Below are 11,803 nucleotides of genomic sequence, written 5' to 3' on the forward strand. Positions count from 1 at the left end.
CGCGTTGCACACAGGCGGGCCAGCATGGAGCCGGCGGCCGGGCCGGGCTGGAGCGGCATTTGCCCGGCTCCGGGGGGCCAGGGGGGCGCCGATCCGGGCCAGGGCTCCTCCGCGGCCGGGAGGGCCTCGGGGGCACAGGGCAGCTGGTCGGGGGCGGCTGGCGGCAACTGGATCACGGCTCACCCCACGGTAGGCCGGGACAGGGTCCCCTCGGTCTCTCGGGGTCCCCTCTGGCTCTCGGGGGTCCCGTGGGCTCTCGGGGTCCCCTCGGTCTCTCGGGGGTCCCGTGGGCTCTCGGGGTCCCCTCTGGCTCTCGGGGGTCCCGCTGTCCCGGCCGGACCCCGCAGGATTCCCCCCTCGCGGCTCTCGAGGTGCACGTGGGGTCCCCCCAGGAGGGTTCTGCGGGGAGATGCCCATATAATCCATGATATTGGGATTATCGAGGGGGAATGCCACCGCCGGCAGGGGCGGAGGTTATAAATCGTGGGATCCCAGCTGGGAAACGTAAATGCCTTAAACTTTGACTCCATCTTAATTTTTACCACACAGAAAACATGGAGCTGTTTAATTTGGCCGTCGTCTTGCATTGATGTGTTGCAGCAAAAATAGGTACAATTACTTACCCAACATAGGTAAAATTCCACAAAGCTAGAGCTGTTCCAGAAATAGTTGTGACTCCTCTTGTGTTTGTTTATTTTGCTTGCTTTTTTTAAGTGCTAAAATATGGGGAATGCAGGAAAAGGAGCTTTTGAGATAGTCAGGAAACAACTCCTGCTTTTTGATCGCCTTCAGACTGGTTTGAACCTCCAGTGGCTGTGCTGGCTGGAGGGATGGTGTGTGCATTCTCAGTTTAACCTGTGCTTTTCTTCATCAACGTTCCTCTTTGGGTCTCAGTTCACAGAAATGATGTCACTTGATGTGTCTGACAGCACTCAAGTCTACGCTGCCTTTTTGGTGTACCTGGACCTCCTGGAAGGTAAAGGGGGGAAGTGACTGTATCCCAGCTAATGCCTTTGCCCTGAGCAGCTGTTAAATTCATTGTTTGCACTGGGACAGGGCCTTCCCAAGTCCTTGGTGCCCATTTTGAGAGTTTTTGTACTGGAAGTTTCTATTCTCTGCCTCCTTGGAGCCTGTGCAAAAATGAGGGCCCGTTTCATCCAGCACTTCCAGGTGCAGGTGTTCAGGGAAAAGGAATCAGCACGGAAATAAAAGCAAAAGAGGAGTAGGGGGAGGAAAGGAAATGTAGGAAGGTGAAGTGACAAATTCAGTGGTTGAGCTTGTAATAGTGCTCACTTGCAGATTGAAATGAAGTTACTCAATCATAGTGTGAAATGTGAAGTTACTCAATCATAGTGTTTCACAAAAGTCACCACTTAGCACATGGCTGCTGTGTGCTGGCCTGTTTTCTGGGAAGGGCAGTGGTTCCTCTAGCAAAGAAGATAATTTGCAAGTGTGGTAGCAGTAGTTTATAACCATTGTAGTAATTGATAATAAATTGTATGTGTTGTGCTTAGGGCCATGGCTTGGTGGAGGAGCTGGCAGTGTCAGGTCACTGGTGGGACTCCATGATCTTGGAGGGCTTTTCTTGCCAAAATGGTTCTGTGAAATCCAGTGTAGTCTGCTGGTGTCTGCTCAGAGTGCAGCAGAGTTATGTGATATATAAACTTCTGCCTGGCTTCTTCCAAGTTGGCTTTATTGAAAAGGGACTGTGAGTAGGCAGCCAGCCAACCTAAGAAAAATATTTCAGTTTTGCTTGGAGCCTGGTGCTTCTCAAGGTCAGGGAAGGGAGGGATTTTCCAGTCTAGGAATTGCTGCCTCTGTTGCTGTTACACCTCTGAAGAAAATGCCTTAACAGTCTTCAAAAGAAGATTTCTGTAGTTCTGCAGCAAAAACTTCATCCATATCCCTTCAAGCAGGAGGTTAGAGCTGTGTATGATCATTAACCATGCTTTTAGCACCTGCTGCTTCACAGATCAGCGTGCTCTAAAGGTGAATAAAGCTGCATGGTTTTATCTTCTTTTTGCCTTTTGCAGAGCAGCTTTGTCAGACAGATCACTTCACCACCCCTCAGTGCAGCTCTGGAGCCAGCAGGCTGCTCCTGCTCCTTGGATTTCTTTAGCAGGATTGCTTCTCAGGAGGGGAATTTGGCAGATGAATGGAATTTTCCTGTGAAGGAAAGGGGGAAAAGAGGGAGAGGGAGGGAAAAGAAAACCTTAGCTGTTAACTTAGATACTGCATTTTTTATTTGACTGATTGAAACTTGTGTTTTGTGTTCTGCCCCTCTCATCCCCCACGAACCTTTCTAGGGAGGAACTGGCATGAGGTGCAGCCGGTGGGCGTGGCAGAGCTGCAGCTGGTGTGTTTGCATGCCCGTGCCAGGGAGCAGGAGGGGCTCCAGGTGATGGTGCCAGTGCCTGCACACATCCTGATCAGCCACGAGAGGTGAGGGCGTGCTCAGTGCTTGTCTCGCGTTACCTCGGACAGAAAACGGGGCACAGGTACATTGTACAGGCTGGTGGTGGCTTGGTGAAGAGGGGAAGGAGGAGGAAATAGAGGAATGTCAGAGGAAAGCAGCCTCTCAGCCTGTAAGCAGAGTTATTTTGGGCTCTGCAGACACACAGGCAGCTTGGAACATTAAGGAAAGCTCAGCTTTGCATCAGTCTCTGCCTCTCCCTGTCTGGAAGTGGTTCCTGGAGGTCAAGCAGAAACTGATGCCCACTGATAAACACTTCCTGTTGTCTGGAGTTGCATATGTGCTAGGAGATAACAGTGGACACCAAAGTATGTGTTTGAGAGACAAGGTTAGAACACAAGGCCTTCACAGCTTATGTTTTGAACATTCCTGTGCTGATTTTGTACTCTGGGAAATGTATGATGCTTTCTGAGTTGCTGGACTTGAAAGGACCTAAGAAGAAAGAAATCCTCTTGGAGCTGCCTAAGAATCAGCTTTTTTAATTGTCAGATTTGTGGATAAGCCTTGTATGGTTTGCTTTGCTTTTGTTTTCAACCTGTAATTTGGCTACTTTGAACAGGAAACTCCTCTCACTTTACATCTAGAGTCTCACGTGCCTGTGATTTTTGGCTTGATTTCCTCACACATGCAAGAGCAATTCTTCAAGCAGAAGACAGCACAGCCATGAATTTGTTACATTACAGATATCTACAGCCTAGGAAACTTCCACTTCTCTTTTAACTGGCCCCTAGAGCAGCCTCAGACACAGGGTCTGATTTACTCTCTGATAAAGGCTGCCCTCTCTGACTGGTGTTTGCCATGATGACTCTGAAGATCTGAACTATTTCAGTGGCATCACATGGTTGTACATTTTTCAATTTCTTCTGTTCCTGCTCTTGCTGGGAGCTGGCTCAGGGCTGGCTCTAAAAATCTTAGTGTTTTTTGCTGCTTCCTCTTGCTCTGTGGGCAGCAGCCTGGCACAGTGGTAGGTGGCTAATTAATTGCACTTATTAGATGTGTGTGTGCACTCTAGGAGCGATGCTTTTGCTTTTTATTTTGGAATTTAGCAGCAACAGATCAGTATCTTGCTAACAGACTTTTATCATAATTTTGCTGTTTGCTGGGTGAGGGGGAAGAAATTTTTTTACTAGGTATTGATGGGGTTTAGTACTGTTTTTGTGCTGAAAAAAATACTGTATTTGCAAGTATTGGTCAGTCACTCCTGGGGGCTTGGTGATGTGATTTCCACAGGAGAGGAGAGCTGCTGAGGGGCCTTGCAGGGTGAAATGCTGGGTGTCCTTCAGCCTGTCTGCAAGCAGATCTCTGTGTGTGTGTGTGTGTGTGTGTGTGAATGAAAGGGATGTGCTGCAGCTCTCAGCTCAGACAGGATTTTAGGTGGAAATAGAAGGCAGCCAGTGAGCATGTGAGATCTTTGAGGAATTCCACCTACATGCTGAGCTGCTGTGCTTGGTTAATATAGTGTGTTTCCACCTGGGCTGAAAACTTGGATTCTTGGCATTGGGTAGAGGCTAGGAGTACGTTCTGATTGATTTTTAATGACAGATATTCCACTGCATGCATGTCCTATCTTATTCTGTGTCATTGGAGCTTTTCATGGGGAGCCTCTGCACTTGTTTGTTCTGTGGTGATGCTGTTTGCTCTGCCTCTGGCACCGGAGTGTCTGGAATCCAGTACTGGAAGGATGTGTGGTGGAGAGGCAAAGCGTGAATGCATCACATTGATTAAAAGTACAGTTTGTAACCAGGGTTTGCTGCAGAGCAATGACACAGGGTGTGTTGTCACTAAAATGAGCTGAATCCCAGCTGCAGTGCCAGGTGTGTCCATAAAGGCCTGTATGTGTTCAATAGCCATGGATGTTGTCAGGCTGGGAGGTTGTATTTGTGTACAACACTTGTGTCTGTGGTGTTGAAAGTGCATCTGCATTTTGTTGAAAGCAGCACTTTGTGGTTTTGTGTTACATGCTAAAAGCAGGGGGGGAAGTATGAGTACAAGTGAATGCAGCTTGCTTAGTTGAAAATAAGCCCTTGGAGGGATTTGGGAAGGTGAAAATGTTCTGTCTATTCTGGGCCTGGAATTGTTCTAACTGCAAAAGAAGCCAGTAACAGCAGCATTTATGGGCAGCACTTCCTTGTTTAACCGGTAGGGTTTGGAAGTGACGCCTTGAAATCAGACTACCATCTTCATTCTGCTCTGTTTTTCTTACTGGTAGAAGAAAGAAAGTGATTCACTGGAAAATAATGGATTTTAGTACTACGTATGTGCTAAAAAAGATCTCACATTTTGCCAATATTAGTCAGTCACTTTTGTGGGCTTGGTTTTGCGGAGAAATATAGTGGTGGTTCTCTATTTGAAATCCATGTCAGCCAAGCTCTGCCTTCCCAGGTGTCTCATGAAGTTCCCAACTTGGCTGCCGCTGAGAAGTGTGTCCTTAAAAGGCCACAGGAAAGTTGCTGTGGAAATTACCAGCAGGACACCTAGGCAAATGACAAATATGAGTGCCCTATAAAAATTAAAACCTATTCAATGTTTTTTAGCCTGTTACAAAATTTCATTATATGCAGTTTGAGCATGACAAGTGCTCAAACTGGACATAATGAGATAAGTGCTGAAGGCAAAAGCTGTTCTGCTTCCTAAGCTCACTGTCCATTTCTGCAGAGCTGGGTGGAAGCTGCTCGTCCAGCTGTGGCAGCGTAGGGCTACACAGCAGCCCACTAAATTACAGAATTATGGGCTGTGGAGCAGAGTGTTGAGAAGTGGCTTTGTGCTCTGTGTATTCTTCAGATGAAGATTGCTGGATTTCCTGTGAGTGAAGCCCTGGTGAATACGATGCAATTTCTGTCTCTCTTGGCCTGCTGTGACCCACACAGAGCTGGCTGAGGCTTGGGGAGCCTCTGAATTCAGCAGGGACTGGCGCTTGTGGAAGGAGTTTGCAGGTGCATAGGCTGGGGTGTGTTTGCTGCTCACTACAACACCTCAGTGCATGCCAAGTACCTCGTTGTCCATTCCAGAGCTGTGGCTCCCCACTGTGGGGGAAGCAGTGAATCCTGGGATTCTGCTTCAGAGCTGGCAGAAATAACTCACGTAAACCAAGCTCAGCAAGTTAGGAGAGCTCACAGTGTTGGCAGCTGGATTTTTAGATAGCCTGGAAAGCCTTGAGCGTTCAGAGACCAGGGAGTTAGGTCCCAGATGTATTAGAATTGGGCACTGTCTGTCCTGGACAAGTAACTGTGTCTAAGCAGAACGTTGCAGATAAACTGTCAGATTAAATGGCACGTCACTGCTCTGTTTGTGTTTTGTGTACAAGTGTTGTAAATGAAGGATGAAGTTGCCTAAGGTCATGGAGACCTGTGAAGTTTGGGAAAGGCTTATTCTGTTAAAATGCTAACTTACTTAAGAAAACAATACATAAATGTTTTGTTTTAAAGCTGATAAGCATCCTGAGAAGGAAATCTGAGGACTGGAATTTACGGTCTTCAAAGTCTGTAGACTGTGAAATAAATCTTGCTATGAACTGAAAAATCCTGTTATTTTAAAGCACTGGAAGTGTGATGTGCATCTTGCATCCTATTCACAGTTTTGTCAGTAACTCCCTTATTAAAAGCATAATTTACTCATGCAGTAAATCACACATTGAAAATATAATTAGTGGCTCCTAAATGTAAGCTCTTTATTAGTGTTTTTATTTAATTTTTAAAATTTAATATTTTAAATAAGATTGCAGCTCCCACAGCAGAGTGGGTTATGCAGTACTGTGGTTGAACATCCAGTAGTAAGTGTGCCCTGGAGAACTTTGCTGAACTTTGATGCCTCCTTTTTGTGTGGTTTCTCTTGTTTTCTTCTTGAACTTCCATGGAAAATGATCTTTTATATTCCTTGGGGCTTCAATTCCTTCTCCTGACCACTGTGGCATGGAGTGTTTTATTTGCATTTATTTTTTTCTTTCTATTACAAAAACTGAGTTTCTTCTAGCATTCCCTGTTTGTGTGTTTTGGGAACAAATCCCCAGGAACAGTGGTGTGCATTTACATCTCCTCTCAGCCCCATGTGCTCCTTCCCACATATTTCAAGGCACTGGGTTAATGCTGCCTGCCCTGCAGCAGGGTCTGGAGCAGCATTCCTGATGGTGAGCAGTGCTAAAGTTTGCAGTGCTGACTAAATCCAAGGAATTGTGCTCTCTGGGAGGTTCCTGTGCCATGGTGCCGGCCCAGGCTGGGACAATGGCACGCTCCAGTGCCTGGGGTAATGATCTCTGCAGTGGCACAGAGACCAACTTGTGTGCACTCTGCAGCCCTGCCTGGCCAGCAGGGGAGGGAGCTGTTCAGTCTGGCCAAGCCTGCAAGGAATTATTCATCCAAGTATAAAGGGCAGATTGAAAGCCTTTGGCTTTTATGGGATGGAAGGCAGTAGTTCCATTTCAGCTCAATGGAGCTCTATGCCACCTCCATAAAACTGCCCTGAGCTTGCAGAGGGACGCTGCTTCTCAGAGGCATTGCATGGGATGTGCTCTAAAATGCTCTTTTGTTCATCACAGAACTTGCTGCTTGAGTTCTTTATGGTGCTGCCCTTGGTTGGTTTTTGCAGAGTCAGTTGGAAGCTCAGGGTCAGCAGCTGTACACCTGGCTCTTGCTCCCAGAGAAAGGGCAGTGCTCTTTTGTTAGGAGCTGATATTGGGAAACACAGCACAGATTTCCGATGGGTGTTGAGTAGTGCAAAATTAAGATGGGGGAAGGATGCAACCTTCCCCTCTGCTCTCTGGATGGGTTTGTATGGATTTTCTTGTTTTGTTTTGGAGTTTGTTTTATTTTAAAGCTATTAATTGCCACAGTAATAGAAGACCGGGTCAGTTCACTGCCATCATTAAGTTTGATTGCAGCAGTAATGACAGGTGCAGGATGACATTGCTAGTGCTGTTCCCTTAGCTGCAGTGCTCCTTGCACAAAGTTAAGTAAGTTAAACCTGCTCCTGTGAGTACTTCTTTGGTAGAAAAAAACAATCCCTACTGACTCTAGTCTGTAGATAACTGAAAAGCCTTTTCTAAGCCCTTTTTCTATACAAAGTGTTTTAGAAATGCCAGCTCTTTGGATAACAGAGTGTTTGAGGTAAAATCCTTTGCATCTCCTCGAGCATGAGGTGAATGTGAGTTTGCTTCCTGGGTGGAAAATGAGGGCTTTGTCCTGCTTGATATGGCCTGGTGGGAGCAGATCTGGATTTGAGTGAACATGCAGCTGAGCTTTTACTGAGACCCTGCCAAACAGCAGGAGCTGTTTCTCAGCTGCACCTTTTCTTGTGTCAAGTCTCTCCATTCTGCTGAAAACTGGCTGTGCAGACAGTGGAGTGGGCCTGCTGGAATTCCTGTGGAAAAGGAGGACCCAGAGAGAGCCAGTCCATGCCAAAGGCTTGATCCCACAGCTTCTGTGGGGCTCACACTGTTGGAGCACAGCTGGAGAACCAAGCCCAGAGTGGTCATGGGCCCCTTGGTATCAGTGTTCCATCAGTTACCAGTAGTTCCAGAGTGTGTCCTGACACAGCTGTGACTCTGGGAAAGGCTGCTCAGGGTACTGGGGAATGTAGGTGGTCAAGGCTGTTGGAATCTGCCAGACTGCTGGATGCACTGAATTCCTCTGTTCCACTGATGCATGACAGTTTCAGAAACATTAAATCCACTTTTATTGAAGCAAATTCATCTTTTATGGTTGTCATCACCTGTATGGTGTAGCAGATTGTACTGGTCACTAAGGAGCTTATTGATAGCCATTAACTGGGTAATTTAAAGCAGCTGGCTCTTTTGGGGTGTGTTACCACATGGGCTTCTTGCCTTGGACTTTATTTCCATCATTGGCTGCAGCTGTTTGTGAGATGGGCAGCCTTGAAATAAAGGGTTCTTGCCTCGATTAGGATGTGCAACGTGTGCATTATTTGACTTTCAGAAGACAACAAGGTTTCATGCTTTCTTTATTTTTCCACAGACAGTATTTGATGCATTAAAAGGATTACAAAAGCCATACCTTTCCTGCAATATTTCATCTTCCTGCTTGTGGCAGGCAGCAAGCACAGTAAAATCAGAGGTTCCATGACTTCTTTCCAGTGTCTGCTGGTGCAGGGGTACGTTGTGATCAGGCTGGACACAGAGGCTGCTGGGGATGCCTTCAGGGGAGGAGGGCAAGGGATGGTGTCTGACACAGACTTCCTGAATTCCAGAGCTTATCCCTCTAAAAGATAGCCTCTCACCACGTTGCAGATGGGCTGCAGTGCGCTGTGGTACTGTGGTATGCATGAATGAGAGCCCTTGTCTTGGGGCTGCCTGTGTGGAGGGAGAGGGGAAGGGGAAGAGGGTGCATTTGCAGTTGTCATTCTTCATCTGTGGACAGCAGAGTTAACAGATCATCCTGATGCAATGGCACGTCTTTGTGCTCCTTACATAAATCCTGGAACTCTTGTCTCCTGAAAAGGAAGAAGAAATGTCATTAATCTGTCAGGACCTGGCTGCTTTTGGGGTCATGGGGCATCTTCAAAGTCCTAGTTGCTAAATAGGCGAACATAAAGTCTCAAGTGTTTGTGCTTGGCAGTATAAGAAGAAATCATGAGTATCAGAAATGTAGATCTAAGACCTCACTGTTCCATCCCTCCTCCTTATAGACTATGAGGAAAACCAGTGACAGGAATTAAAGAAAATAGGAAGGGGCTTCTGCCCTGGCTGACAGGTGAATCCAGGCCTCTGCCTGAGTCTGCTCTTCAATACAGCATCATCCACACTCAAGACAAGTTGTTTTCTTTGGCTCCCAAAATGTCTCTCCTGAGTAACTATGGCCTTTAATTTGGCATTTTATTATTAATTCTCTATTGCATTCACAGGAGATAGAGAGATCACTGTCCACTGCTTCATGGATAGTTCTTTCCTCACAGGGTCTCTGCCAGCTCAGAGCTTTCTCCAGACTCTTGGCTGCTGAGGGTGGAGAGGCTTTGGCACAGCTGCCCAGCGAAGCTGTGGTTGCCCCATCCCTGGAAGTGTCCAAGGCCAGGTTGGACAGAGCTTGGTGCAAACTGGGATAATGGAAATGTCCTTGCCCATGTATGGAACTGGATGACCTTTAAGGTCCCCTCCAGCCCAAATAATTTCATGATTCTGCATGTGGCATTTTGATTCTTTCTCTCTGCATGTGTCAGGAATGAGATCTGTGATCTTTTTCCAGGCTCTTGTCCCCTGCCAGGGCTTTGGCAGGACATTGTAGTGCTGGGGTACCTCTGCACAGGGCCTGGAAGTGACAGGAGCCAGAGGTTCAGGGCACAGAGTAAATTACCTGCCAAATAAACCTGCAGACAGAGCCTGCTGAGGTGGCAGTGAGCACTGGAGTAGATGTCCCATTACCTGAAGGAGTCTCTCACAGTTCTCTCCTGTGCCAGCAGCCAGCACAGTCTCTCTTACCGTATTTGTTGTGTTGTTAGGAAATGTGCTGATGAGGGAGGGCTGGGATAGTGCTTTTCCCAGCCATGGTATCTCTGTGGCATGAAGTAAATGTGTTGTGTTGCCTTGCTGTGTGTCTGGGCCAGCAGTGCAGGCAGGAGGAGAGGCCCTCCTGAGTTTACCAGGCTGGATTATGCACAGCTCAGAACACAGATGGGTCCTTAAGAAGGTCATGGGTTTAACAGCGAGGCTTTCCAGGCTGCTGCTCATTCTCTGCCACGTTCCATTTGGCTTTTATTAGAGGATCAAAGGGGTTCTGAGGGAAGATGGTGATTGAAGTCTGAAAGCTGCTTCCTTTAGAGAGAGCCCTGTTTTCAGCTGTACTGCCTGGCCCCCGAGCTGCCTGTGCTCTGCTGGGTGAGCTCTCCAGGGTGCACGAAGCTAGGACTGGTTAATCCTGGTGCACAGCTGAACTCCCCCTGGAATGTAACCTGTCCCTGCAATCTCAGAGGAGCCCTCTTGCACCTGACATGTGGGGGGGAAGGGTCTGTCTCTGGTCAACACACTCCTTCAGAACTTGCTCCCAGTCAGACCAGGAATGCAGGGACTCCAGGGATCAGCGTTGTCCTGAGCTCTGAACCGTAAAGTAACTGGCATGTTACTCTTGAAATAAGCTAAACAGGAAAAATTGCATAACTTTGTCTTGAGCTTTTAAGGAAGACATTATTTGGGCTGACTGTTCTGAAGAAGAGCATTAGTCCTGTGGCTTCTAGTCTAGACAGGGAGGTAGAGAAACCTGGCTTGGGCTCCTGGGCCTTCCACAGTCTGGCAGAGACCTGTGGCACAGGGACTGGAAGACTTACCTCTGCAAATGGAACAAGACTTAATTATTCAGTTCTCCAACTGAACACCAGGTGTTACTTAAGTAGATTTCTTATATAAGTCTGCTGAAAACAAGGCCAGTAGAGATTGCTATGCTGGGATTGTGGGTGAGGGATGGCTGAGGCACGGGCACACCTAAACAAAGCTTAGAAACATGTGTTGAGCCATTTCCAGCAGAGATGTGTGTAACTCTGTTATTTTCTTTTGTTCCTTGATTACACAACTTTGGATTGTTATTAGAATTGATAATTATGGTCGCTTTAGTGGAGACGAGTTTGCTGAGTGAAAACAGGCTGAATAAAAATGGTGGTGTTCTGCCTTTGTGCCATCGTAGGTGGTTGTGGATTCCTTTCTAAGTGTTTTTTTTTCCTCTCCTAGGTTAAGGGAAATACTGAAGAAAGCCTCTCTCCCTCCAGAGGATCCCGACACCCTGCTGTCAGTTACCTTGGCCATAGTTGAGACAGACTCCACAATAGTCTACTATAAAATGACTGATGGCTTTGTAATGCCAGAGCCTCCTGATGATACCGAAGATGTGGATAATAAACAGTGGAGGAAGAAAAGAAAGAAACTTTTCAAATGATTTGGGCAGAGAAAACAAAACTTGAACTCCTGTGCTCAAATCCAAACAAATGCAGGAACTGATGTATGTGAATAAAAGTGTGTGTGCTAAAGTCTGCCTTGGCATATCAAGGATGTGTTCAGGGAGAACAGAGGCTTGTGCAGCTGCACTGTGATGAAATACCATTGGAGGTATGAATTAAGTCATGCTTTGACACAGATCAGTCCTGACTAATAAATACTCTTGGGAAGTGTTTGCAAAGGCTCTGTTTCCTCTTTATCTGGTCAGGTACATAACAGAATAAACACATCCTTACCCATACTGTAAATATTGCTTACAGGTAAGTCTGAAGGGCTTGTGGCAGGACTGAAGGGTTTTGTAGTTTACAGAGTGTCTTTGTCTTAGCCCTGTCAGAAGCACTCATGCTGCCCCACAGGTTACATTTCTGAGCATTGCTTTCTTCCCTCTGCTTTTGGAGAAAAGG

General features: G+C 46.9%; 1 protein-coding gene across 1 annotated transcript; it reads left to right on the forward strand.

The window, feature by feature from the left end:
• On the forward strand, window positions 1-11,580 carry TSEN15 (tRNA splicing endonuclease subunit 15). The gene is made up of 4 exons (XM_041420783.1): window positions 1-189; window positions 895-976; window positions 2,307-2,442; window positions 11,136-11,580. Exons 1-4 carry the CDS (start codon window positions 25-27, stop codon window positions 11,338-11,340), a joined length of 588 nt encoding a protein of 195 aa, XP_041276717.1. The 5' UTR covers window positions 1-24; the 3' UTR covers window positions 11,341-11,580.
• The last annotated feature ends 223 nt before the right edge of the window (window positions 11,581-11,803 follow it).

Source organism: Onychostruthus taczanowskii, unplaced genomic scaffold (genome assembly GCF_017590055.1).
Source record: "Onychostruthus taczanowskii isolate IOZ18803 unplaced genomic scaffold, ASM1759005v1 scaffold65, whole genome shotgun sequence".
Lineage (NCBI taxonomy): Eukaryota > Metazoa > Chordata > Aves > Passeriformes > Passeridae > Onychostruthus > Onychostruthus taczanowskii.

Excerpts from the sequence above, each read along its gene's own strand:
- TSEN15 (XM_041420783.1), top strand. The coding sequence starts at position 25 with ATGGAGCCGGCGGCCGGGCCGGGCTGGAGCGGCATTTGCCCGGCTCCG. Across the intron at positions 190-894 it reads GGATCACGGCTCACCCCACG|TTCACAGAAATGATGTCACT; the intron begins GTAGGCCGGGAC and ends TTTGGGTCTCAG. Across the intron at positions 977-2,306 it reads GTACCTGGACCTCCTGGAAG|GGAGGAACTGGCATGAGGTG; the intron begins GTAAAGGGGGGA and ends GAACCTTTCTAG.